The sequence below is a fragment of the Copadichromis virginalis genome, linkage group LG8 (genome assembly GCF_057382275.1).
Source record: "Copadichromis virginalis isolate Kocher_CV1m ecotype Utaka linkage group LG8, C_Virginalis_male_GT1.1, whole genome shotgun sequence".
In the NCBI taxonomy this organism is placed as follows: Eukaryota; Metazoa; Chordata; class Actinopteri; order Cichliformes; family Cichlidae; genus Copadichromis; species Copadichromis virginalis.
In genome coordinates, this window is record NC_140625.1 from 12,378,490 (window position 1) to 12,406,436 (window position 27,947).

At 41.6% G+C, this 27,947-nt stretch overlaps 3 protein-coding genes across 9 annotated transcripts; 2 read left to right on the plus strand and 1 right to left on the minus strand.

The window, feature by feature from the left end:
* Positions 1-400: 400 nt before the first annotated feature.
* Positions 401-20,194, plus strand: slc38a10 (solute carrier family 38 member 10). 3 transcript variants are annotated; one of them, XM_085465816.1, is made up of 18 exons: positions 401-613; positions 801-1,050; positions 2,201-2,318; positions 2,770-2,815; positions 3,005-3,098; positions 3,244-3,387; positions 5,443-5,567; positions 10,142-10,244; positions 11,114-11,296; positions 11,645-11,756; positions 12,915-13,021; positions 13,115-13,268; positions 15,003-15,176; positions 15,253-15,714; positions 15,806-15,892; positions 17,278-17,298; positions 17,707-17,847; positions 17,995-20,194. In XM_085465816.1, the coding sequence occupies exons 2-18, from the start codon at positions 961-963 to the stop codon at positions 19,263-19,265; spliced, it is 3,432 nt and encodes a 1,143-aa protein (XP_085321942.1). In that variant the 5' UTR covers positions 401-613; positions 801-960; the 3' UTR covers positions 19,266-20,194. The 3 variants fall into 3 exon arrangements, with proteins under 3 accessions (XP_085321942.1, XP_085321941.1, XP_085321943.1); XM_085465815.1 differs by lacking the exon at positions 5,443-5,567 and adding an exon at positions 6,306-6,430 and having other exon boundaries at positions 402-613; XM_085465817.1 differs by lacking the exons at positions 5,443-5,567; positions 17,278-17,298 and adding an exon at positions 6,306-6,430 and having other exon boundaries at positions 403-613.
* ndufaf8 (NADH:ubiquinone oxidoreductase complex assembly factor 8) lies at positions 20,182-21,430 on the minus strand. 2 transcript variants are annotated; one of them, XM_085465835.1, is made up of 4 exons: positions 21,336-21,430; positions 21,106-21,187; positions 20,473-20,583; positions 20,182-20,386 (listed from the first exon to the last, which is right to left on the minus strand). In XM_085465835.1, exons 2-4 carry the CDS (start codon positions 21,184-21,186, stop codon positions 20,366-20,368), a joined length of 213 nt encoding a protein of 70 aa, XP_085321961.1. In that variant the 5' UTR covers position 21,187; positions 21,336-21,430; the 3' UTR covers positions 20,182-20,365. The 2 variants fall into 2 exon arrangements, with proteins under 2 accessions (XP_085321961.1, XP_085321960.1); XM_085465834.1 differs by having other exon boundaries at positions 21,106-21,423.
* A 144-nt stretch (positions 21,431-21,574) lies between these two features.
* Positions 21,575-27,610, plus strand: tepsin (TEPSIN adaptor related protein complex 4 accessory protein). Of its 4 annotated transcripts, none has more exons than XM_085465818.1 (13): positions 21,575-21,656; positions 21,953-22,025; positions 22,314-22,405; positions 22,514-22,607; positions 22,701-22,768; positions 22,876-22,957; positions 23,308-23,379; positions 23,457-23,648; positions 23,779-23,962; positions 24,404-24,517; positions 24,858-24,936; positions 25,019-25,153; positions 25,273-27,610. In XM_085465818.1, exons 1-13 carry the CDS (start codon positions 21,618-21,620, stop codon positions 25,888-25,890), a joined length of 1,842 nt encoding a protein of 613 aa, XP_085321944.1. In that variant the 5' UTR covers positions 21,575-21,617; the 3' UTR covers positions 25,891-27,610. The 4 variants fall into 4 exon arrangements, with proteins under 4 accessions (XP_085321944.1, XP_085321945.1, XP_085321947.1 ...); XM_085465819.1 differs by having other exon boundaries at positions 23,460-23,648; XM_085465821.1 differs by having other exon boundaries at positions 21,597-21,656; positions 21,859-22,025.
* Positions 27,611-27,947: the final 337 nt, after the last annotated feature.

The following is a 27,947-nucleotide window of genomic DNA, read 5'->3' on the forward strand; positions in this document are numbered from 1 at the left end:
ACACTGCAAACCACAACACAATTAAATATAAATTATAATATGAAAACTAAAAGAACATGCATATTCTCTGTCATATGGACCTGCATGAATAAACTTTCTCAATCCTTTATCATCTGCAACCGAAAATAGTTGTGGATGATTACTATACCTTTCTAATGTTGTTGTCCCTGCCTCTCCTCTCTCTCTCTGGCTCTGTTCCTGTGCTACTGAGTGTAACTACCGCCCCTCCCCCCTCTGCCCAGCGTAAAGCACAAGGCTCGCGTGCAGAGTGAAGCGGGAAAAAAGTGCGAGAGAGAGGCTGAGAGAAAGAAAAAAAAAAAAAAAAACCCACGTGACGGCTCGCGATAAGGAGCCGGCTCGCGTCGTTCACGTCAAAGAGTCGGCTCTAAGAGCCATTTCGTTCGCGAACGACCCATCACTACTCGGCTGCCATCTGTACTTCCTGGAAACGCGTTTAGAAAAACAGCCTTGGTGGACTTACTGCCTTTTTTAATCAACTCGCAGGTTATATACACAAAAAGACGACAGTTGACCTTTAATGTCACAAAATTACCAATGATAACATAAACAGGACAGCGAGGCGGAGGGCGAGGAACAGAAGTGGAAGAGAAAGGTGAGCTAATGAGACTACAGTGGTGCCACTACTAACGGGTCAACCTGTGACTTAAAATACTTTTATCCGGTCGCATTGTAAACATTGAGCTCGGCGGTGTGAATCGGTTTTACTGTAACATTTGAAAGGAAGACAGACTGGAAGTGTGTCGCGGGTTAAGCTCTGTTGTTTCCGTGTTTCCTCTCAGAGCGCCACGTCATTAATCGGCGGATGAGTTTGGTTCCAGCTGTGCGCTGCCGTTTCTGCCATCACTCCTATAACTCCGTTCGCCTGCAGCTTGCTGCTGTCCGGCTTTGCTTGACATTTTCTTACCGAAGGAGCAAGAAGCGTCGCTTAGGAGATTAAAGATGACTGCGTCCAACTCGGGTCTCATCATGAACGTGGTGAACAGCATCGTTGGAGTCAGTGTGCTCACCATGCCCTTCTGCTTCAAACAGGTGAGTCTGCTGCTGCGACGCTTACCTTGCGGGACTTGTCCTTAAGTCTCTCCGAAAATCCCCACTCTCTGTTAAAATATTTGCAGGATCAGAGGGAATGCTCAAATCCCTTTCTCCTCTTTTTGTCATATTAGGTCATAATCTTGTTTCACAAAGTTTTAGTAAGGTACAACAGGTAAACAGGTGTTACTAAGCACCTGAAGTGAACAATGCCTTTATTAATATCATTAGTAACATTAGTAACTTATACATCTTTCATAAGAAAGGGACTGCTGGGAAAAAGATCTGCTGTTACTGCATTCATCTTCTAATTTTTAAAAGGAAAACTCATTTTAACATATTAACAGTGTTATTCACTGTCAGGTAGCTTCATTTTTACCAGTACAAATATAATATATATCAATGTCAAAGGGTTATGTGATTGAATAAGAAGTACATTATTTGCCTCTTAAAGGTAGTAGAGTAGAAGAATAACAACAAAATGAGATATAAAAGTGAATAAGCATGACGGGATATTAATGAGTGACTGTGAGAATCACCAGCTTCCTCAGAATGTCAGTGAGCACTTGGTAAGCAGCATCTCCATCCATCAGCAGCACTTTTCATAGAGAGATGAATTTATATCATCACTATCACTATATGAAATTAGGAGGTGTTTTCATGTGAAGGATTTCACCCTCTGGGGAGCTCAGTGGTGCTCGGTTTCATCAGTGCTCTCCGGGTACTCTGGTTTCCTCGAATGTTAGGTTCTCAGCCTATGACAGCAGGGATGGAGCAGATTTAGCAGATTTATCTTGGAGGATATCTCCACTTTCTATGAACATGTAATGCCTTCACATCGCATTTAGTGCTTTATTACATGATTTTTCTTTTTAGTCAACGAAGCTATTCCCAAATTTTTAACTTTGTCATGCCTTTTTAGCACAACTACATGTTTGGAGCTTGTATTTGTTTTGGCTGTTCCTTTCTGTAGGCCTAGCATCAGAATCTTTTCCAGGGTATACTTGTTTTCCAGCTGGCTGAAGGTTTCCTCCCCCGTATTGTGCTTCTAAGTAGTTTGAAGGAAGAAATATTGTTTAAAGTTTAAGAACGATCTCATTTGAATTGGCTTGAGGACACGCCTGCTAACTTTCCATCTGTCTTCTCACAGTGTGGGATAGTGCTGGGAACTATCCTGCTGTTCTTCTGTTCATGGATGACCCACAAGTCTTGTATGTTTCTGGTCCACACGGCCAGCAGCACCAAACGAAGGACCTATGCTGGACTGGGTGAGCTAAAGTGGCAAACAAGAGAAATATTTACTTGTATTTATTTTGTTCTGTTATGTAATGTTTTCAGTCGCCAGTATGTTTGTGGAAAAGCCTGAATGGTGCCCATTTTAAGCAACAGCTGATTCCTGGTTAAAGTGGCGAAAGAAGTTGTTACTTGTCACTAGTTCTGTGAACAGTTAATAACTGTTTGCAGAACGTTATTTGCTTATAACTGTTCGCAGAACGTTATTTGCTTATAACAATGTTAGATGACATCAAGTGCAGAAGTGTCAATAACAGTAAAGTAAACAAATCTCTGCCCACAAGGACAATATTTAAGCTGCTTCCATATGTGTTACAAACGATGAATGAGGACATTTAATCTTGTTTGATTGTTAGTTTTATCAGGATGGAATATTTTTAGTGCACTGCATGTTGCTCACACTGATGGCACTTTTATTCTTCGCAGCCTTCCACGCTTACGGGAAACCAGGAAAAGCACTGGTGGAAACGAGGCAAGTTCATTGACAAATTTTAGTTTCTGCCTATCAGTAATACAGTTGTTGGATCACTGGAACATTTTAGATGTTCAGTGGAAACAATGGATCCATTACAATGGATATTTAGATTATGCATTGTAGGTCATGTTTAAAAACACATTTTCACAAGGTTTCTCTTGTCTCTCTCTTTTTGTGTCCCTGCAGCATGATCGGTTTGATGTTGGGGACCTGTATTGCCTTCTATGTTGTCATTGCTGATTTGGGCTCAAATTTCTTTGCTCAGCTGTTGGGTTTACAGGTTTGATATCATGATTTTGTTGCTACTCGCTTCTACTTTTTCATAATTTTAGGCTTTTGCGACCAACACTTGTAAAGATGTTGTGAAAACAGGAAAAATACTGAAACTAAGCAAGTGTGTTGTTTTGTCACTCTGTTGTGTATAGGTGACCGGCAGTTTTCGCGTGCTGTTGCTGATTATAGTGTCGCTGTTCATCGTACTCCCTCTGAGTCTGCAGAGGAACATGATGGCCACTCTGCAGTCCTTCTCAGCTATGGCGCTGATGTTCTACACCCTCTTCATGTTCACGGTTAGCCCACTGACACACACACACACATACATCTAAACTTTACACAGTGCATGTGAATAGGCTGTAGCAGAAATTCTTTTTAGTTGCAGATCTTGAGAAGCAAATAGTTGAAGCATAATTATCAGTAAAAAAGATTAAAAAAGATTGTTTTTGTTGCCTGTCTGTTAGTACAGCAAGTAAAGTACAAATAGATTTAAAGCATGTGTAAGTTGCAGCACAGCTTATTAGCCATGGTTGCTTATTTGATTTTCAAAATGTTATTTGGCCAAGTGGTCGTTTTGTTGTCTTCCCTGTTAATTCTTTCTTACGCGCACCATTGTACAGAGCTGTGACATCCTTGTGCAATGCCATATTGTCTTGCTCCTATTTTTAAAGAGAAAATCTGCATGAAATCATTTGAGACAGAGAACAGTTGCTGCGCTGCTCGTTATAGACTGAAAAAAGGCTCTGCCCTGGGAAGGCACTACTTGGAAATGGCCACAGGAGACATTAAAAGTTGTGTTAATGGAAAGTAAGTGGAGAATAAATGGTCAGTTGCAATAAACATCAAACTCAACTGTAGAACAGAAACTCCCACATATGTCCGATTTATTTTACATATATCAAACTTAAACTTTTGGCTGTTTATGCAGCATGTAAAATGCTTTTTTTTCTTTAAAGACAAAACAGTGTGTGTGCATATCTTTCTGGAGCAGCTAGTCAGCACTGATTGACAGCACCACCACATCAGCTGGCTGCGGTAGTAACTACTGGGACATAGTTTCCTTTAAGAAATCAAAATATAACCTTCAAGTTTGTGAAGTTACATAAATTACAACTTTTGCTCTGTGGCCAAGCCCAATGTTTAAATCAAACTTCACTTCTGGCCACAGTAACTGCATGTCATGCATGTGAAGTTCAGTCTAAATAGGCGTCAGTGCAGCACGGAGCACATTTCTTGCAACAGATTTCAGAATTTTGAACAGTTTCTAAAAGAAGTGCAGTTGTATGCCACGAAGGCGAAATTCAGCAGGAAGAGCGCGTTCACAGTCCGCTGGCAGGGCGGAGATGGCCTGTTGGCCTGCAGGGAGCTATGCACGTTTTCTCCTTTTAACAACAGAGAATGTGGTACAACCGGTCTGTGGGCCAGTCTTGCTTGTGTTGTTGTTGGTCTATCAGGCCAACTCAGAGAAAAGCAAAGTTCTTGCATACAACAAGCCAAACTGTTAAAAACAATGAAAAGTGTCCATTTGAGACACTATCTGTGCTTTGCATACTTTATTTTTTGATCTTTGAAGTTATTTCATGTTTCTCCCATTCGCGATAACCTCCGCTGTTGCTCGCGCCACTATTTTGGCCCACACAACAACACACGGAAGCACGTGTGGTCCGTAAAAACCTCTCTGCACCCCATCCAAGCAAAAACGTGTATGCAGACATGCACTCTGGTGGGACCAGAAATGATGCTTTATGCAGCACGTTCTGATAGAACCGCAGGAGCACGCTGCCATTTGCATTTGCACACAGCCCCCTGCACAAGATGCATTTAGTCTGAAGTGTGGTCAGAGGTGAAAAGTTTGAGTGTAGAAACCATCCAGCAGCAGTTTTCTGGCTCATGTGATTCAACTCATTTACTCTTTAAATATGCACACACAGTTGGTGCGTGCATGTGTGGGTAGCTCTGTTTTACTGACCTGCAGTACTGGTTCCACAGACTTCAAAATGCTGTTTGTACTATTTCTGTGTGATGTGAGTTCTAGCTCTGTGGCATGTCGATAAGGTGGAACAGTGGTGTGGTGTGTGTCCGGCTTTAGATCCAGGCCCGGCCTGGCCCAGACCCCTAACCATCTAACAGTGATGTACCTGCTTCCCTCCCTTTTTCATCCTACCATTAATTGTCCCCCTCTTTCATTTCTCTCCATTGTACTACTTTACTTCTTTCTTTCCCGTCTTGTCTCTCTCGTCCTTCTGCCCACCATCACTCTTTCACTCCACTCTCCTCATCTTTCCGCACCCTTTGTTTGCTCCCTCCCACCCCCTCCTTTTCCACTGCTGTTTCTGCTTCTGGTGCTGTAGATAGTGTTGTCGTCTCTGCGCTACGGCATAATCTCGGGCTCCTGGGTGGAGCGAGTTCACCTGTGGCGCTTCAAGGGGGTCATTCAGTGCCTGCCTATTATCGCCACAACCTTCTGCTGTCACCCGTAAGTAAACCATAGAATCCACCCCCCTCCCCCTCCCCAAAAATATAACATACCACTGTAAGGCGGTGGGGACGGAGAGGGGGTGAGTGAAGGAAGCGCAATGTTTCCCCCGCAGTGTGACACTCCTTACTCCCTCCTCCGACCTACCTGAGCCTTCTTCCTCCTTCTTTCAATCATCGACAATCTCACCTTTGATTGTGATCTGGTCTGAGCCATTTGAGCTCTGTGTGTTTGTGTGTGTGTTTTTGGTGGCAGTAGTAATAAGGCAGAGAACATAGGGAAGTGACAGGCTCATTTTTGCTGCCCTCCACCTTCAGTCCTGGTCTGTGTGGGTGTGGCAGGTTTTCCTTTGGGATCTTATCAGGTGCTGTGAGGAGCAAGACAGAGCACATGCTGATGAAAACCTATGAATTAGTGTTTGTCTACATATTCCTTTCATATGCCTCTTATTTCTTGCAAATTTATGATTTTTGCTTTTATTCATTTTGTATCATCTTCATTACTCCAGTTTTTCCACTACAGCAGGTTTTGTTCAGTGTGGGATTTCCTGTCACGTCTCTTTGTTATTTCCAGCTCTTCATTTTCTCTGGTTTTTCTCTCCCCATTTATTACTTTCATTATCTGTCTGTGAGCCATAAGCGAGGGTATTGTTCCCATTCTTCTTTTCACTCTTTCCCCAACTTTTCTCCATTTGGTTTGGGCTGTAACTCCCCCTTCCCCCCGCCTCCTTCCCCTCAGATGGTGCTGTCCTCGTTCAAACATGGGCTGCTCAGCGGCTGGTGGCTAGGGCACATCAATATGGTGCGCTGGGAGGGTGTGTTTCGCTGTCTCCCCATCTGTGGGATGGCCTTCGCCTGCCAGTCGTAAGTACTCCTCCACCTGTGCAGGATCACATGATGAAAGTAATGTCAACCACGACTAAATAGAATTCTGACGTTGGAAGCTCAGTGACCTATAGTGAACGTTCGATATTAGTCTTATAAATATGTGCAGTGTAACTCCCAAAACGTGGGCTTTTCCGCTCTTCCACACAGGGAACTAAATGTTTTATCGCTGCATGTAGAGAAAATTTCACAATTGGTGCATGAATACTCACAGCATTTTTTTTTTAAAGCCACGGTGGAGGATTTGGGGTAAAAAGAAACAGATTTGTGGTGGAGGTGGTTGATAAGGCATCGCTATTTGTAAAAAGAAGCTGCTTTTGTTGCTTAGATGTGCTTTCTTTAGTTTTAACCATCTGCGCTTACTTTTCGCTTTGTGTTTTCTAATTCAGCCAGAAAATGACGGAATCTGACACAGAAGATGAGCGGACACTTATAAGAAAAAATAAAATCAAGTGGATGGTTTAGATTTGCAAAAGCTGCAAAGTACTGGATGCTTTTTGAGAGGGAAGGCATGTTGGATTTTTGAAGCTGACTATGCATTAGCTGCTGTCTATAAATATGCACCAGAGGTGTTGTAATATATGGCTATTGATGATAATCATGACATACAGAAGAAGCAATTGATAATATATGTGAGCAATCCATCACTAGCTTCTTCTTGCCTACACATATTATGCATTTTTAAAGTGAGGTGGTCACCTTACTTTAATAATCCATGAATTTTTCTGTAGCTGTGATAACGTCTCTCTTACACGCAGAGAGAGACTCACGTTCCACAACAATCCCACTAAATCAAACTGCGATGCTCACACAGGGAGAGTTAAGCTGTTGAGGAATTAATTCTTAATTTAGCTTCCGCGTTGTTGCCTTCTTGTGCCGCTGCTCCTCCTCTCTCCTCTGCATTCGTCAGCTAACACTAACGCCACACGAGACTCCGTTATTGTGCTTTAAGTCGCAGGTTTCTTCAGTTTGTTACTCACCTGATCGAGTCACAGCAGTCTGGTGCTCTAGTTAAAGTGCACTTTAAATAAAGTACCCCGCCTCTTAGCAAATGACAGCTGGAGTAGACTCGGGGAGCCCCAGTGATCCGGAATTGGATAAGTGGTTAAGGATAAAAGTGAATTCTTTTGGCCTTGATATTCATGTGGTGAACATCTGATATCAACCCTAATATTAGCGAAAGTGAAAAATGATGGGGGAAAATGAGGTGTTCTTTTCACTTCCCAGCAATGTTTTATTAAGAAACGTGTTAGTGTAAAGACCCTGTTTGACTCCAGACCGCTGTGTGCCCAGCTGTGATGCTATACCACTACATGTAATGGTAATAATGTATTTATTAGGTCAAAAGAGCTAGCAAAGTTTGAGCGTCCTATCGGTTGGGCTCTTATATATAATGAATGCTGTGCTGCAGTCTTTACTAACAGTAAATAATAGGAAGGTTTCCAACACAGCGTTTGCATGCTGTTCACAATGCTCACTGGTTTATTTTCACTGATCACAGCTTCTTCTTCTTTACTGCCTCCATTTTCACTCATTTGCATGCTTTGTCACTGCCTCTTTTTGTCCTGTCCTCTACGCTTCAGTGCCCACTCTGGGCGTGCAGTGAGCTGAGCGGGTGGTTCAGCTCACTGCACCAGTATCCTGTTAGACATGAATGTCTAACAGGAGCAAGTTAATCTTTGGTGCTGGAGAGGGCTGTAGGGTGTTACGGTGAGGTCATCAGGGGCCAGATGTTTGGGTGGTGGCAGTGTATGGTTTTGTTTTGTGCGAGAAAGAGTGAGGTAAGTGATAGAAGTGGGCGACTGTAGCCTTGGGAGTGAAACAGGACTTTTTAATTAATGTAATCACACAAAGCTAACATAACATTATGGTATGGCAGACAGGCGTGATCATTAGCAAGCGAGGTGTGCATGTGATCCAACAAGAAGAAAGTATGAGCTTGTATGTGTTTATGTGTGCTTCCTCCGTCGTCCCACTAGTAGTGCTGAGTGATATTTGGCATGGCGATTTCTTGGCCTGTGGTAAGGCTGAGCGAGGCAAGCGCTCCGTTAGGCGGCAGGCAGCTTAAGCCAAACCACTAATCAACACATTGGACTGCCGCCATCTCACAGACACACTGATGTATTCACAGGCTGATTAAACAGCTCTCAGCACATTGGATTTTTATTACATTCATGAAATGTGTTTACTTTCAGTTAAAACATTACTTAACATCACCATTATGATGGGATGGGAGCTGGCCCTGTTGTTTTTTGGCTGAGCGTCTGAACAGCGAGGAGCAGTTAGCTCATAATAGAGGGACATAAGAAAAACATGTATGGCAGAAACATCTTTCTATGATGCTACTGCTGGTGTGTTTTCCAGTCCCATTTAATGACACTGTCTTCCACACACTCACTTCTCCCACAGTCAGTCTGCATCATATTTGAGATTTCATTGTGTTTAAGGACTAGCCTCCGAGTCAGGTCTATTGAGCAACCATTAGATGCTTTTGCACTGCGCTTGCAGTATAACGTTTTATTTAACATTGGTTATAACATTAACTGGTTTCCACATTAAACAAGCACAAGGAATGGCATCATGCTAGCTAATAAAACCGAGTGTGTGAACAGAGAGTCAGGCAAAGGGAGAACAAAGGCCAGTGAAAGTTATGGTTTCTCTCTCTCTTCTGTCTTTCGCCTCTCACATGTATAAGAGAAAGGGAGGGAGAGAGAAAAAGGAGGCGAGTAAAAAGAGTCTGCCAGGAAAGTTTATAATGCTCTAAAACCTGTCCAGCCACTTGCAGTTATATATAAAGCCTGTAAATTCACTGGTTAATGTGCCGATGGTCCCCTCCACACTCCCACACTCGCCTTAAAGCACAGGACAGGAAATGATGAAAGGAGGTCGACACCTGTGTTAATAGACGAGCATTTCAGCCTCAGCCGGCCTTCACTACTGTCACCCATACTGTGTCTCTCACACACACAAACACATATGCAGTGGTATCTAGACAAACACTTGTGCATACCGTACATCACTACCACTCCCATTACATTACTTTCATCTACTGCCATCGTGAGAAATGACTGCAATAAAAAAATAAAACTTTAAGCATGAATTGATATTAATATGAATTAAGATTCATATTCTCAATATGAAGATTCCAATTGTTGAAAAACCTTCATTTATATGATGTTGTATGATTGATTGAGTCGAATGACTTTTTAAAGTAGTTTGATTATATCTAAGTAGAAGATTGAAGTATTAATTTCAAATGTTTATTGATAATTGCATTGCATTCATATATTTTTAATGGGCTAAACAAAGAAGATGAAATCGTGTAGATTAAACCATCCAGTGTTAGTTGGATATTGACAAGGACATGAGGGAAGAGATGCATCATTTGATTACTGAGCATCGCAAATGGACCCCCATATGGCTGCTTAATAAAGGAACGCTACAGAGCGGTTTCTAAATTTGAAGTAAGTGGCCGTGAAGACTGTCATATTGCCAGCTGTTTGGGGGGACAAAAATCAAATGAAACATCTGTAGGACTACGTTCCTCGATCTCCCTGCTAGAACTGTTGCATTGTAGAATTTGTATGTCTGATAATTCAGACAGTATAAGATCACATTGCAACAATAGTGTTGTGCCATGCAGTATACAGGGTGTTTTTGTTTTGTTTTTTGGCTTACTATCTCTTACAGGCAAGTGCTACCAACCTACGACAGCCTCGATGAGCCGTCTGTTAAGCGCATGAGCACCATTTTCACTTCATCTCTCAACGTTGTTACCATCTTCTACATCACAGTGAGTGGAACCACTCTTTCTCAGTTGTGTTCACATCACTCCTATTTTGTAATATTAAAGAGTATCTGAGTTTACTTATCTTAAAATTTTAACAGGTCACTGCCAAAAAAGCTAATGACATGAGTTCACTTTTTTTAATGTCTTTTAATGGGATTAGATTACACAATATCAGACTAATCTGGATGGTGTAAGGCATTGATTTGAATCTGGAGCTTGCAAATCAGTCAGTTATTCATAGACTGTATATAAAAGATGCAAACAGCTACCTTAACTTCACTCACTAGTTACCAAAGACCCGCTGAGTTTTAGCCATTGCTCTCTTGCTGTTTTTAAAACCGGATGTGACAAAAAAAATTAGGTCTTGAGGCACTTCCACACCGGCTTCATGTTTCAGACACTGAGGCTACATCAGTCTTGTACATACTGCCTCTGGTCTTTATGGACAAAACTTGCACTGTATCTTGTCCTGAGAGAAAGACTAGCATGTTAGATTTTTGCAGTCTTTCATGATGGTTTTGTCACTTCTGTGAGGGAAACATGATGAAGAGAAAGAGCAGTGACATTGTCCTGCATGTAAGTTGGTAAGCGTGATTAATCAGAGAGCAACTTTTAGTCTGTCATAGGTCTCACTCATGAAACAACAAGATTTTATGACCTCTATATAAACAACAACAATGTGTATTCTGAGCTTAGCATCCTACAGTACACACTCTTGATGGAGTTTCTGGTATTTTATATTATTTATGGCAGAAATGTGTCTTTATCCTGATATTAAAACAGTCTTGATGGCTGATATTGGCATCAGAAACTATAAAAATTCCTCCTTCTTTTTGCTTTTCCCCAAACACCATGTTTGGTTCTGTCTCCAGGTGGGTTTCTTTGGGTACGTCAGCTTTACAGAGAACATCGCAGGGAACGTGCTGATGAACTTTCCATCCAACCTGGTGACAGAGATGATACGCGTTGGTTTTATGATGTCTGTAGCTGTTGGATTTCCCATGATGATCCTGCCCTGCCGCCAGGCCATCAACACTATGCTTTTTGAGCAGCAAGTGAGTTCAGATATACTCAGACGCTCCCTTTGTCCTCTACATTTTAAAAAAGAAAGTCTTAATGCTTGTTTGCTTGATGGTTTTCTCACTTTACTGAATTGTTAATAGTAGAGGGATGAGAATTTGGATACAAATTAGATTGTGAAAGAGGACCTCCCATTCTTTCTTTCATGCAGTTTGAAGATGCATTTAGAAGTTTTTCGTGTAAACACAAACAGCAGGTGTTTCCCTGCTGTGCGCAGCATAAATGTATTGAATCTGTAATCAGTTTGTAAATGTGAGATTTGTTACATCACTAAATCCCCTCTTTAGCTCTTTTTTTTCTATCTTACCATTTTTGTCTTACAGCAGAAGGATGGGACATTTGCCGCTGGGGGTTACATGCCTCCTCTGCGCTTCAAGATGATCACCCTGTGCATTGTGTTTGGCACTATGCTGGGGGGCATTCTCATCCCCAACGGTACGTCCTTTTTGTGTGTGTGTGTGTGTGTGTGTGTGTGTGTGTGTGTGTGTGTGTGAGTGAGAAAAATTGGTTGTGGATTTCATGGACTAAAATAAAATGGTGTGTGTATGTGTGCTGCTCGCTGGAGGTCTTAAGGTGCATGTGTTCCTTTATGTGGGCGTAGCTGGGGAGCTTTACGATGTGTGTGAATGTGACTTTACGAGTCAGTGACTGTCACACTCTAACACAGTCCTTAAATCAGGGCCCTTACTTTTATCTCCTTTTAGATGGGCAGACAGGAAGATAGGGCTATTATTCTCCCGGACTCTTTCTCACACACTCGCACACAAACAAACGTCCAGTACACACCAGTATTGGCTCTCCGTCAGCTTCCTTAAGTCCTTGTCTCTCTCACAAAACGCTCCAAAATTGCATAGATGTAAAGGTTAGCATTATTTTGTGTTTTGTCCACCCACTGTTTGTTAAAGTTTTGATTGGGTGAACACGGAGACACACACAGAGCCGGTCAGATTGGCTCTTTGTGTATTTAATCAGGCTAATAGACTGCGGAGAAAGGAGGTAAGGACCCTGGGGGGAATGGGCACTAAATCTGAGGGAAACAATATGGTGTCCGTCCTCTAGATGAACGATGGGTTTCCGGGCTTGACGCCCAGTAGGCCCATTCGTTGTGACTTGGGTGTGGCCACGGCTCGCTGCTGCCAGCAGCAGTGTGCCACGGATGGCGTCTGTGAGGGGCCGTTATGAATCCAGTTTGTAATGAGGAGCCCAGATCTGGGACTCTAGCAGTCTTTTTTCACCCAGTCTTTTTTTGGCACAAAGAAACAGAACCAGTGCACTGAAACAGACAGAAACGCTTCAGCTCTGGTAATGTTGGTGTCATGTTGATTTAACAGTGTTTAGGTTGGTTTAATTAAGTTTTCATTGTACTGCAACATCTGGGGAGGCACACCTTGGATCTCCAGATCATTTTCCTGTTAGTTTAGTTGTTGTACCACTTGTCGAGCTAACTTTTGTCCAGTTTGTTATAACCATTTCAGACATTTAAGCTAACTCTTTCAGCACTCTATCCATTAACATTTGGTGAGCACCTCTGTTTTGGAACTAGTGCACTACAGGCCCGCAGATTTTTTATTAAACCGGTTTTCCTGTCTTTAGTGGAAACTATTCTGGGTCTGACTGGAGCCACCATGGGCAGCCTCATCTGCTTCATTTGTCCTGCTCTCATCTACAGAAAGATCCAAAAGAACAGCATCATTGCTCAGGTTAGAAGCTTTGAATCTGCACTTTTCCAGTATATTTATTTGGGGAAAATATTTTGTCTGACAATTTGTTGTTCTCCACTTCCTGTCCTGTAGCTGGTGCTTTTTGTTGGTCTGGGCATCCTGCTGATCAGCACCTTTACCACTCTCTCAATTTCGGCCAGTAGCCCCGGTCCAAGGATCCAACCTCCTCCTCCTGCACCTGGCAAGAACAGCCAGCAAGAACTACCAGACATCCCTGAACTGCACGGTAAAGATCGCGAGTTTCTGTAATGGCTGGCAATCACTTAGGAACTAGATGGGCTGTAAATGAAAGTGGTTTACTAATGAGCCATGGAAACATTTACCTCAGTGGGCCAGAGCCGGAGCTGTCTGTAGCATCTGAGATTGGACAGCAGAGTTGCATGTAATTATTTCCTTTAAAATGCACCAGCAGTACAAGAGACATGTTTGTTTCTTGTCTTATTTTTAAAGTCACAGACTGCTCGCAGCACCTTGAAGGCGCATTGTAAAGAGAATGTGAACCAGTAGCAAAGGGCCAGTGAGACTAAAACAAAAGCACAAAGCCACGGCAGAAGAAAGGCTTTCTTTTATCTCTCGGAGAAGAAAAGATGGAGACAGACAGAGTGACTGGTAGACAGACAGGCAGGGTGAGGAGATAACCTCTTGATAATATCTGAAAGCAGTGTTGAGTGCTTGACACTGATGAAGCGAGATTGATGCCCTTCAAACTCCAGCAATTTCTCTCCACCCCTCTACCTCTGTTCATTTCTCCTGCCACCCCCCTCCAAACCTCTTCCCCCCCAAAATACATTGTCTACACCCCCTTTCTCCCCGCATATCTCACATGGCAGCTATAAAATGCCTGCAAGCGCTGGCTGTATAAAAGGAAATGGGGTGTGGGGTGATGATGATATGGGTTTGGGGATAAATGAAAAAAAAATGGAGACGAGACCCAGAGGAAACCTTCTGAGCTGATGTTTCCAGTTTTAGGGTGAAAGAAGAAGAGCATGGAGGGAGTCCTGACAGTTAATCATCCTCAGCTCTCGTGGTCTTTTCTTACTGTGCAGTTCCTTCTTGTTCACTCCCATCCAGAAACTCTCATTTGTGGATTTTTGTTTTTCCCTCCCAGCTTTGCTTCACACTAAACTCACAAGAGCCAGGATAAAAACTTGTTTTCTTTCTGCCACACTCTGATATCATTTCTCTCTCCCGTCACCCTCATTAATTCGACACATCACTGATGCCAGTCTTGCCATTTTCAGTATTTGCTGCCCCCTAGTGGCTGTACACGTCCAAAACCAAAAATGTCCATATTTTCAGATGGCATTTGGTATGAGAATTATAGCACCAAGAAATGAAGTCTAAGATTAACTGTTTTAATCTTAGACTTTTAATCAACTAAATGTCATAAGACTATAGTGGGCTAAAATCTAAAGTTGATTCGGTCGACTAAAAGATAAAGTGTAAAGTTTGTCATGTTTTTACCGGTGATGGTTGCTCCACACAGTTTACAAAGCAGCTTATTTTTCTTATTTTTGAAATCTGGCTATGTGTCGTGTTTTCTTTTCCTCCCAAGTGAATATAATCAGGGAAATAAACAAAAGAACCTGTACTGTTACCTGGGGGCAGATCAAATTTTTGTTTAGCCTTGTTCCAAAAAGAGAACTTCTAATTGGATCACTAAACTCGTCCCAGCCTTATTCGCAACTTAATTAGTTCTGATTTGATCTCGTCTCTCCAGAAAATTTTCAACTCATTTTTAATCATTGACGAAAGTGTCAATACATTCGATCACAGATTTTGTCCTCATATATTTGTCTGCATAAATTTTTGTTTACCTATCGTCTTGTTTGTGTCAGAAAACTGTGATGAAAATATGGGGATATCTTGGGATGATATCTGGCATTAGATTAGCTGACCATAGTGAAACAGTAGAACAGTAGCATTAATGAGACGTTCCATTTTTTGCACCTACATGCAGACAACCCTGCAAACAAGAAGCCAGTGGAGATAGAAAAGCCTGACAATCATCTGCCTGTGGAGGTGGTGCAGCCTGTGGAGCGGGACCCAGGTGAGCCCCCCCAGATTAAAGGACCAGTTGATCTATCGAAGGAGAAGAAGGACGAGGAGGTGCAGTTGGATCGTCCTGATGCGGGTAAGGAAACTGAACCAAAATCGGAACATTAACTGGATGTCGAACTTGTAAGGATTACCATTTCTTATTTATCCAGGTGTGGCAGTGCCAGAGGGAGAGGCCCATCGTCATGAACCACCCATTCCTCATGACAAAGTAATGGTAGACAGAAGAAAGAACATTGCAGAGCTGAAAGATGAAAACAAACAACCTGTTGCTGCAGAAGGTGTTGAAGAAAACCCTCTAAGAGGCAACGAGCAAGATTTCGAGAATGCTTTGAAAGTGGAAAACAAAGATGACAAGGTTGATGAAAAACCTGCAAAAGAAGAGGATCTGGGTGGAGGTGAAGTCTTGTCGAACGAGCTGGTTGATAAGCCTGTTGCAGAAGCAGGCAAAAAGTTGGAAGTTGCCCCATTAAAGGAGGGTGAGAATCTCAACGCTGTTAAAGAGCCCCTTGCAGATAATGCAGGTGTAGTGGCCAATCAGGCTGCAGAAGCCAATCAGGATGCAGCAGCCCAAGTCCATAAAGTGGGGAAAGCTGCAGATGCTGCAGAGAAAGGTGAGCATTTCAAGCTGTTTAACTGTTGGTTAAGCAAAATGATGAAAAAGGCGTTCTAAGAGAGTGTTTGTGATATGTAATGACCTTTAAGCTCCACCTGCTGAAGGAGAGCATCGCCCTGCTGGAGAAGAGGCTCCAGCTGCTGAAGGCAAAGATGCAGCAGATGACAAGATGGAAGGTAAGTGGAGTAGACATGTTCAATAAAATTCAAAGTTAAATTCATTTATTTAGTAGCTGCCAATTTTTTCAGCATGTTGTGAAAAACCTTAATCACGTCCACATTTAAAAATCAGCCTAAATCAATTTGCACTCGCATTTATAGTGGCTGATAGTTTTTTTTGTAAACCATGACCTGCTCTCGGTCGGGGGAATGGCCCTCACATTTGTGCAGACACAGACTTGGGTTTTTATTTTATATTAATAGTTTGCTAAAATGTGGTCCAGGCTTTCCTTATCTGTGTCACTGTGTAACACTGACATACTAAGTTTGTAGCAGAGCTTGCTAAGCATGGAAAGAGCTGCTGCCTGAATGGAATCCAGATGCACCCTAATTGTCCCACTAGAGCCACTTCCGCCAACTCTGACTTTAAATTGCTTCCGCTATGAGAAACACATACGAGACGTTCTCTTGTTTCCAGCAAGACTCAATACAAGAGTCTCCATGCATTCACTGCATCTGACAAGCTGAAGACCTAGTGAATCACCTTTATGGCCACAACATTGTCCCAACATTAATGGGAAAATCCCAGTACATTTATCTTTATATTTATATTCTTCTAATTTTCAAATATCAAATATTTTCTTACAAAATCACTTTGCTGAAGTTAAGACGTGTTTAAGGCAGCAGGTGCGTTGGTGTTGGTTATATTTAGAAGACGATTTGTTGTTTTTAGCAGTTTCCAGCTCTTAGAGAGCTGTACTGGATGTATGTAGCCAATGTTGATTCGCTAATGTGGTATCAACTGACCAATCAGAGCAGACTGAGCTTTCCAGAGGCAGGATTTGAAGAGACTGGAGGTAAAACGTTGTTTCAGAGTTCCTGCTGCAGGAAAATCAGCATGTGAAAAAATGTGTTTTTGAACATTAAAAATGTCAAACTGGTAAAATTGTGAAACTTTAACTAAGTGATATATGAGGACTTTATTTAAAAATGAAATGCTGGACTTTAAAAAAAAATCCAAATATGAAGTCAGGTTACAGGAAAGGCTCAATAAATAAATAAATAAATAACAAACACTTAATTTAACCTCTTTGTTTTCTGGGTGGGAGAGTGCAGTATTCCTCTTATTGGCTAATTTAGACTGCTATGTAGCCCACTTCCTCTTTCTTTTCTCCTGCTTCGCTTGTTTTATCTTAATGATCCCTTCTTGCCTATTATTCCCTGTTTGATGGTGTTAAAAAAGAAAAAGAAGTACAGATGTTTCCTCTCACTTCTTGACTTAGCTCGATCCTCTTTTTTGGCTTTTGTTGACTTTCTCATTCTGTTATTCTGTTGTTTACTTTTGCCTTCTCTTCCTTTTTTCTCCATCTTTTCTTTCTGTCTCTGCTGGACTCCTGTCGCAGTGATAAAAAAGCTGGTTGCAGGTATGAACTCCCTCTTGCCTCTTCTTCAGGTTATCTCAATCTGTCTGTCACTCAAATTTTTAAACATTTACAAAATGGCTCATCTTTTTTTTTTTTAAATTATTGCTTATACAGTTGTGTGTGTTTTATGTTTGTGTGTGTTTATATTTAAACTTAATACTAGTAAACTAAAAGCACCCACTCACATTGCCTGTTAACATAATCTGTGTCCACACCTGCCTGTTTAAGGCTACAGTCTAGAAGAGCGTGTTAACTGGAAGTAGTAGATTATTAACTGTTTCCTGTCTGCCCCCCTCACCCCCAGAGTCTGGCCCTAGTTTTATTAAGCCTCCTAACTAATGCCCTGTTCTCTGAACAGGTCGTTACTTATTTTAATTAAATGTTTTTGAATGGTTTGTTTCCATGTAGAGGGTCAGCTGGACCACGCGGTGCTTCTGCAGGTCATTAAGGAGCAACAAGAACAACAGAAAAGGCTTCTGGACCAACAGGAAAAACTATTGGCTGTCATAGAAGAACAACACAAGGAAATCCACCAGAAACAACCTGCTGGTGTGTATATACCTTCTTTTTTTCTTTTTTTTTTTTGTAGTCATGACAACTTGTAAAGAAAACACAACTTAAATGTGGCCCATTTAAGTTAAGGGCCACATTTAAGTGGTGGCCCTTAACTTAAATGTAATGTTTTTGCATTTAAAGGGGGCGCTGCTGAAGGCGATGGTGAGAAAGGCATCCAAGGACAACCAGAGATGATGGAAGGTGGAGCAGCAAAACCTAAGGAGTCTGGACTGGAGCAGCCCAAGGAGGGAGCTGGAGCTCCACAGGCTGGAGGAAATGAGGCTCATGCTCTGGCCCAGAATCAAGCTCAGGTTGAAGATAAAGGTGCTGAAGCTAACCCTGCAAAAGTAGCCGTACCAGCAGCTTACAAGGAGGATGCAAATGTTGCGCTCGCAGGAGAATCACATAAGGAAAGTGAGGTCGGGGCGAGGGGAGTGCCATTGGGGAAGCAAAAACTTGAACCTGTAGCTCAGAATGATCAGTTACCAGAAGAAGAGGCAATTGAAAAACTTAAGAAAGAAATGGTAGGCAAAGAAGATCAGGCAAAACAAGGAAAAGAACGGCTGGAGAGGGAAATGAAGGAGAAGCTAGCCAGGGAAGAGGAGTTAGAGAGGGAAAGATCAGAGAGAGAAAGGATAGAGAAAGAAGTTCAGGCACGATTAGAAAAAGAACGGCTAGAAATGGAGAGAAAAGAAAAGGAAAGGCTAGAGGAAGAAAGGATAGAAAAGGAAAGACAGGAAGTGGTGGCCAAACAAGAGTTGGAGAGGGAAAAGATAGAGAAAGAAGTTCGAGAAAGGCTGGAAAAAGAACGACTGGAAAGGGAAATAAAAGAGAATCTGATCAGAGAGCAAGAGCTTGAGAAAGAAAAAGCATTAAAAGAGAAACTTGCACGCGACAAAGCTGCAAAAGAGCGATATGAGCAGGAGCTGCAGAAAGCGGACAATGAAATACTTGATAAAGCAAAGAAAGAGGAGGCATTGCAGGAGGCTCAGGAGAGGCTGCTTCAGCTGCAGCAGGCCATAGAAGCTCAAAATGCTGGAAAAGCTGCACAGGGGGGCAAGATAGATGATGGTGAGGCTTTGAAGAAAGGAGGACGAGACCTCAAAGAGAAAGCTGCTGCTCAGCCAGAACCCGGAGAAGGGGAGGAAGATGGCGAGGTTCACCCCCAGGGCTCCCACGAGAAAGTTAGGAAGCAGGGAGAGATAGATCTGAAGCGGAGGCGTAGGTCACTTGGAGAGGCTAGAGGGCCCCTGGAGGACACTGAGGCGTCCAGGGGGGTTCCAGGGTTGGAGCCCCTGCTGGAGCTGGGGGGGCAAGATCTGCACGCAGCCCTGGAGGGGCAGCTACTGGCTGGGGCAAGGCTACACACACGGCAGATTAAACAGGCCTCAGAGGATGAAGAAGCTAAATAACACACACACATTCTTATTTAGCGGTCAAACACATACTGTAGACCTGCAGAACCTCTAATACTGTGGACCGTGATATTGCTGCCTTACATTCTCTTTTGCCTTTGGAGTTGTTAAGAAGTGGACTGTGTTGTTTTTCTTGATACTGTGTAATCTGCCAGGAAGCCAAAGTCTTTATCAAAGAGCAAAAGTGAATGTAAATATTAACTTATTTTTGTTTCCAGAGAAAATTTTGAAGAGGTCATTGTTTAAAGTGTACATACATCTATGCAATTACCTTTCTGTGGAGTGTTTTTGAAAAGGACGCTATTCGTATTTGAGTCACATGTACTCCTTTTGTTATTCAGTTGTTCCTTGGTCTTTGTAAATGTTGTAAATGCTTTTAAATGTGATCCATGTATTTTCTTATAGAACCCAGTTACCCCAAATTTTATGTACTGTGGCTTCAGGCCCTTTGATAGTGTTTTTGCTTCATGCTTTCAAAATGAGGTATTTAACTACACGCTGGAGTTTTGAGATATAGAGTAGCCTTACTATTTCCATAAACTGTGGACAGCAGAGCAGCTCGAACCAGACAACCTGGATCAATACCTGTAGTTTCTAATCATTCCATCTTTATTCCTAGTATTTCTTCCAGGTTGATTTATTAGTGCCTTTCACTTAACATACTACAGCGTATATTTTATTCAAACAAAATGTGTTTTTTTCCCCTCAATATCTGGTCTTTTTCTTCCACTAAATGATCTTATTTGAAGATATAATAATGGAAGGTATTTTGGACTTCTGTATTGTCTTTCATTGCCTAGCACTTCAACATATTGGACCTTTGCTTTATAAAAGAGGCTATTTTTGTGACTATTTTTCTACATGCATGTTATTTCTGTACATTTTGCTGATAAAAATTAATAAAGATCATATATCGAAACATCAAAGTCAGGGTTTTATTTATTTACACACAGACACGCACAGGTTTTCACGTTAAAGACTACGGCAGTTCTTAATGGCTTATCTCAACCACACCAACGTGAAAAACTTCTTAGCATCAAAAGTCAGTCAACTTGGTCTTCTTGAGATTGGTCCAGATAAGCCTGGATGATTTCCATTCATCTGGCTCTTTTTTTGGCCTGTAATAAAATCAAATATATAAATAGGTAAATGGATAACATTAAACAGAACTTTCAGTGTGACAGTTGCTGACACTGGCACTTACTGCATTGGTAAAGCAGATCTTCAGTGCTTCAAACTCTTTGGCACACAGATCCTTCCTCAGCTCCTGTGTGCCTGTTGTGGTAGCAGCAACACACTTTCCATACACTGCTGCCTGAATAACACACAAATTAAAACGTCACATGAAGCACATTTGTTAATGTAATAAATAACTGCATTACTTGGACCAATGTTTTATTAACAAATGTACCCATTTTTATTAACTTAATTTCCACTGTTTGTTTATTAAGAATTGGCACATTAACTTTATTGCCAAAAATTCACCAGAAGCTAAACCATGCTCTAAAATGTTAACTAGGTAAATCTAGTAATAAAAAATAATAATACAATACAAACAAGTGCTTATGTGTGCTTTAAAGAATAATTAACTGGTATGTCTTTTTGTAAACTACATCTTGAGATAATAAAGTACATGGCAGCACGTGTATATTGTTAAAAGCTTAAATGAGGAAATATTTTGGATGTCCCCTACTGGGAGCTGCTGTAGAGATGGCAGCTGGCTTTGATGGGAGAGGCAGCTAAGTTTATTCATATCTAATGAGAAGAAGAGAGGTTCCAGAGTTGAACCCGTTCAAAGGATAATCTACCAAGCAGTATTTTTCCACCATGTACTTACCTCGTTCGCACACTGTGCAAAAAGTTCCGGGAAAAGTCTCATTTTCTCCCTAGTGCGACTCCAGACATTTGACCCAGACATGCTGTTCAGGCGTAAATAGATTTGTTTTAATATCTGGTAAATTTTTTAAGTCAACGATTTTAAAAAAAACGAAGCAGCAATATTTTCGTGTCAAATAGTTTCTTAAAACCTCTGACAACTCAAAAGAACCGAAATTATTTTTATCATACAACTAACAGACGGAGCTCCGGTGAAAACCCTGGGCAGCGCCATGTTGACGACTGTTTACGCCCATAAAAAAATCTGAACTATGATTCGTTCATTTCCTTGTCAGAAAAAACATTTCTGAAGGTTGATTCGTCATGTTCCAACTCCTGGTTTAACCAAAACGCCAATAGAGTCGAGGATTGCTGCTTAGTGTTTTGTTATTGGCTAGCGGTCACCTCAAGCCCCGCCTTTCCATCGTACACCTCGAAGGAAGATGAGTAACCCGCAGCTGGGACTGCTAAATCATGGCAACATTTATGGAACGATTAGCCTTTCTTCAGAAAGTAAGTAATATCGACAGTCGTTATTTTAAAAAAAAGAACACAGAGAAGCCGAAACGAACATGTTAAATGTCACGTAACGTTGACGTACTTATTTAAATCTATTAGCTTTTGCGAAACCATAGCTTTCTTTTAGCCTGCTAGCTAACATCCTTAACCAACATCTTTTGGCTTTTTACTTTCTGTTTTTCACTGGACGTGTCAGGTTGTTTCGTTAAAACTTAATGCTGCACACTGGTTTAAGGGTCAGTTTGCGGTCAACCGAAGTGGTAAACCACAATTTCGTCTAACTATCCAAGGTGCCCACCCTGATGAAGGCTACAGCAGATGATGAAAACCCCTGTCCTGGCTACCTTTTCCATGAGATTGGAAGTATCCTTTAGCTGCTTCTGCTGTTGACTGCAAAAAGTTCCTACTCCTGCTGGCCTCTTTTGTATCTTAGAGCTGTATAAGTAGGCTGTGGCCATGACTCTACATAATCACTGATGGGTACATACCTTGAGCATGGCTAGGATAGGATAGGTTAAAATTATATTTTTTGTGTGTGTGAAGAAAAGGTCTCACGTGGGTTATCAGTCAAATGTTTATACCAGCTAAACCATGGGAGTAGTAATATCTGTGTGATGAAGTGTTATATCCTTAATTCTAAGCACACTGTAGAAATCTCCCATGAGTCTTCAGGTTGTGGTCAGTGTTTGTTGGAATACCTCCTGGAGAGGCTACAAGTGGAGTCCTGTCATGTCAAACTGAAGGTGAGAGAATTGCTTTTGCTACTGTTTCTGTCTCTTTAAAGGACCTGTACATTGCTGATTGCAGTTTACGAGTAAGTGTGGGTTCTGTTCTTGCTTCTGGTGTATCAGGTGCTGAAGATTTTTGTCCACCTCTGTGGTCATGGGTCCAACCATTTCCTCACAGAACTCAGAAGGAACTCCACCTTCATCCAGCAAGCATCCGGTTAGATTTTTCTCATTTGTGCGTTCAACTTTCATTATTTTGCTGCTGCCATCGTTCATACATATTCACTTTGGGTAATTTTTATTTGATAAGTTTACAGCGGCCCTCCTGATCCCATCCATGGCACAGCATTATATGAGAAAGTGAGGAATACAGCACAGGTACGACATGGGTTGTTTTGTATTTTCATCTCAATATAGTTAGTTACACAGAAAGGGAAGGTGGCTTGAATAAGAACTTTTATTCTTTGCCGTTCATCCATTTACAGGAAGTGGCCCGCTTACTTTTCACAGATGTCATTCCCTCCAAAAACAGTATCACTTCAACTAACCTTGCCCCCCCTACAATGGGTAAGTGCTAACACACATTGATTATGACCATAAACGGCACTCATCTTTCAAAGATGGGCAGGCGGGCGGGTGACGTGGACACCAAAGTTTGTGAAAGTGATAACTCAAAAATGAATTAGAAAGTATAATTTTCCTGATGAAAGATATAAGCTTTAAAGACTTAAAGACCCAAATATATGTACTATGTCCTGTATGCCAAACTATTGTACATCACTTTGCTATCAGGTTTGACTTTAGCGCCATGTAATAAACAAGTAATAGAAGAGAATGGGTATCTGTAGATGGGATGAAAGAAGTAGTCATTAAATTGCATTGTGTGTATAATAGTTAATTTGTTTCATTCTCTTTAGGTATGGGATCGGCCACTTCCCACAGATCAGGAATGCAGGGTTTTGGATACAGTCCAAGAAAGCAGGGGACAGGTGAGGGAAGCCGAGCTGCACAGTACATACAAATCAAACTTACTGTGTGTGTAAATTTCTGGACCTGTGCCTTGCAGCAGGCAGCGACTCACTTCTGGATAAGATTCAGAAAGCAGCTGAGGTGGTGGCGAGCGCTGTCCTTCCCCCTACTGAGCATCAGGGGATCCGTGTCCATGACAACCATTACCGGGCCGTGGTGGCGCCTTCTGCACCCATAGAGGTGGCCGTGCCAGCGTGTGCCTATAATCTGCCTGCTTGTAGACCGAAAGGTCAGAAATGAAGCTGGCACAATTACGCATTTTATTGAGGCAAGATTGAGGAAAAAGTATCAACTGAAGCCTTAGTAGCGAACAGATGTTTATAAATTAAGGTTTTCCTCATGTGTCTTCACTTCACCAGTGACTAAGTGGTGTCCGGGGCAGGTAGGAGGTGGCTGGGAAGAGACGGACAGTGGCAACAGCTCCTCTCACAACTCCTCTCAGGACATCGCTGCCAATAGCAGGGCGTCGGTGGGCAGCAAGTCAGCTGGCACAGGAAGCCAATCAGGGGCCAGCAGAGAGAGCAGTGGGGACCTATCAGATCGGTCAGTGTCAAAAAAGTTTAACCTTTTTAACACATCATGCCCTCGAGCCTTTTTTTTTTCTTTTTAATGCATTAGCTGAGAGCAAGTACTGGATTTTAAACAGACTTTACCCAATGCCTGTACAGTGACAGTGCATTTAATCTCCTGTTGTGTGACACACGAGAAAAGGAAACATCAGAAAATTGTTCATGTTTGAAGAGGGCTTGTAGTTTGTTAAACCAGCTGTTTTTATTCCAGTGCAGTCACATTTAGGAGCTTGTAGCATAATCTCCAAATGTTCTGTGTGCAGTTTGTACAATTTACTGTTTACTGGTCACCTAAGAATAAACCTTTTGCCAGGATTGTCAGTTTTTCTATGCAGTAAGCCATGTTCCTGAGCATTATAAGCCTGTGTTTTCTTTAAGTTTGTTACTTTCCTCTCATACTTTGTGTGGTTTCCAGGGTGGAGGCCTTGCAGCTAGGGGATTGTGGTCAGGAGATGGCACTCATCAATAAACTGACTGAAGGCTCCAAAGTTTTCCTTTCCAGAGAGGAGAGCCAACACTTCATCAAAGAGTCAGTGCACCAAAATCCCATTTAAAACACAACAGCCTGGGCTGGTTCTTTTCTACAAGCTGGTTTCTCATTTTTAATTAGTTTTTTAGTAAACTCCTGATTGTATTCAGTTGCCTTTTTTAATATTATTAATTGAGCTATTTTCATCTTATTATACATTTTTGTGCTCCTGCTTTTGTGTTATTTTTATTTAATTCAACTATTTTACTCTATTCTATTTTAAGCTTTTTTATTGGTTGTTTTGGTTTCTGTGATGCAGTAAATTGTTGGGACTTGTGGCATGATTTCAGTCTCTTTTTTTTTTTCTTTGTTTTTTTTGTTTTTTTTTTAACTCTGTCAGGTGCTCCATTCTTAACTGTGAGGTTGTGGTGGAGTTGCTGTCTTGCAAGCTTCAAGATCCTTCCTACACCATTAAGATGGTAACAATGAGAAGACATCGAAAATCAGAATTCTTTGTTTCAACTTTACTCTGATTATAGTGTTGTTTGTCTACTCTTGCAGCGGGCGCTGTGTGCTGTCGCATTCCTGATGACCTCTGACCTCCTCTCTCTGGAACAAATGTTTGGAGCCACACAGCACAGACTTCGCCAGCTGAGCGAGGGCCCTCCAGGACCGGTGGCAAATAAAGCCACCAAGGTAAACGAAGCAGAGGGAGACTACTTTACTACTTAAGGACAAGTAGTAAACCCAATAATACTTATTTGTGCTTTTTTTTCTTTTTCTTTTTTTTTAATCTGCATATCTCCTCTGACTAGATCTTGCGACAGTTTGAGGCTTTGATGGGCGGATCTCTGCATGCTACCAGGCAGGATGCAGTGAACAGCCATCAGGCAACAGTGAATCAGCTTCACACCTCTAGCAGCAATTTACTGCCAACACACTTGTTTGACAGTTTCAAACTTCAACAGCCGGACACTTCATCTGCAGGTGTCACTCAACCACCAAAGCACCCATCTCCCCCTCCTAGTCAGGATCTGGCTCAGAGCCACGAATTAGCAGAAGATCAGGTCCAACCAGTAAGGACAGGCGAGGTGAGACTGCATGCTGAAGATTCCGAGACTGTTCAAGATAAAAGCACCCTTGCTTCATGTGAACCTCAGAGTAAGCCACACGCCCAGAGCAGACTGTCTCTGTTCAGTGGCATGGAGCTGGTGACCAAAGGAAAGCCGCTGTGTAACAGTGAAACATCACATGAAGAGGTGGAGGACAAAATAGGCGACAGGATAAAGGAGATGGACGCTGTGCATAAGTCCGATTGTTCAGTGAACTCATCTATCACCAGTAAAACCAGTGAGGATGTTCCCTCAGTTTGCAGTTCCTCTGCATCTAATTGCAGCCAGTCAGTATCAGCTTTCTCCTTTCTCAACTTTTGATTGCAGGCAACCGTTTAGAGCTGTTCTACTTTAAACCAATGATGTCATCATGCGTTGATCCTTTTGGAAACCTGTTTAATGTTCCAAACCAAGATCCAACCAGTTAAGTTGTAAGTGGATAGCAGATTCTAATTCAGTTTCTTTTCTTATCTGTGTGCCTCTTCAGAAACTGTTTTTAAACAGCAAATTGGGCCAAGGGTGAGATTTGGGACTCATAAATAGAGCCTGCAGATCATGTCCATCTATGGATGGTTTGTCTTCTTAAAGACAGGTCTTTGTCTGCTGCAGTGTATTTTAAAAGTATTTAATGACTGAAGTTGTCTTGGATAAGAGGTCTTTACTCTGCCTTACAAAGTTACAGGACAATAACTGCAGAAAACATGAAATGAGAGATCTTTGTAACATTTACTTTAGAAAACTTAAGCTGTTTTTCCACCTCCGTATCTTTAATCCAAGACTCTTGTGCAGCTGTGCATGACATTACAGTTCAAAATCACATTTATTTATGTCATACTGGGCCTCAGTGCAGCTCATCAGTTCATCCTCACCGTCAGAAACGAGCTGTCTTTTACTCTTCTGTGCTCATGGCCAGATCTGTGTACCTGAGGTGGTCTCATTAGGGGTATCTGCTCTCACTGATGTCATACAGAGACGGGTAGGAAAAAAATGTTTCGATCAATCTGAAGCCTGAGCTTTTAGTTTACAAGAATTACTTGAGCAAACACTGACCTCATTATTTGAAACTTCCATCTGTTTAAGCAAATAAAAAACATAATGGGTCCCCTTTCTACATAGTGCAAGGAAAGCACAGCCTTGACATGTGTTATGAGGGGGAAAAAGAACTAATGAATAAATACTTCTTTAAAAAAAAAAATCATGGTTTATGAAAAGGCTTATTCAATATCTGGAAGGCTGATCAAATAAAAGTCCAAACCAAAGTCTAAGCGAGGCTAGTCTTCAGCAGCACCAGTTTTAGTTCCTGCATCATTTGCAAACAAAAATGCTCCAACCTGCTACTTTTCCATTTTCCCTAAAAATGACACTTCTGTGAAATCATAATGTTTAAATAGGAAAATGACAGATGTAGGCCTAAATTTAAATCTAATAAAGTACGCAGTTACTGTGTTTTGGCTTTGCGGGGCACACTGGTGGTTGCTTTTTCTCAGGATTTCTTTTATGTAACAACTTCCACCTCTGCAGCACGGCCTGAACCTCTGAGGGGGAGAACCTCTGTTTGAAATTTGCACTACAGTCGCTTTTCTTATGAACTCAAATCAAAAGAGAGTTGTCTTCCATTATTTTTGGTACTAAGCTATTAAGTCATTGTAAATGTTCCAAGTGTAAATTTAGAAATTTATTTATTATGTCTGCTCTGTTGACTAAAATGAGACTTGTAGAGGGCATGATTTTAAAAAAAAAAAAACTTGGGGGAATTGATATTTTTGGGTTATTGTGTGTGCATAACTAATGTCTCGACTGTTTGATCATATGTAAGCAGTCATAAAGGATTTCTCATTTCAGCAAAGGTTTGCCTTCATTGTTTCAGTTACATATTTATTGCAGTGGAATGTAGTTCAAACTACACGCCTAAATCGTAATTCAGCGTAATTGTACTATAATGAACAACACTGATGTGTTTCAGTTCAGTGAACACAAGCCAAGCTGTTCAACATGCAGGACAATAAAGCATGCTGTATTTTTGTCACAGCACTAACCACTACGCAGTCTTGATGTGATTTGTTTTGTTTTTTTTATCCGACATGTTTGCACACATCACTTTTGGCAACACTTTATTTCAAATGATTCAGGGAAATTACATATGAATCACTTTTACATTTCATTTTATTCCAAACACAGTGTACTGGTCATATTAAACCACCCATAAACAAGTATGGCTGACCGGCTTATGACACACAGATACACAATGTGGAAAATGTGGAACAAGTAAACACTGGGTTCTAAATTATTTTAAAGAGTCTGTTTTTGTTAGAAGCGCTGTGCCGAGCGGAGTGCTGCCTGACCTGCACTTTCCACAGTGCCTTCTTAAGGACCTATAA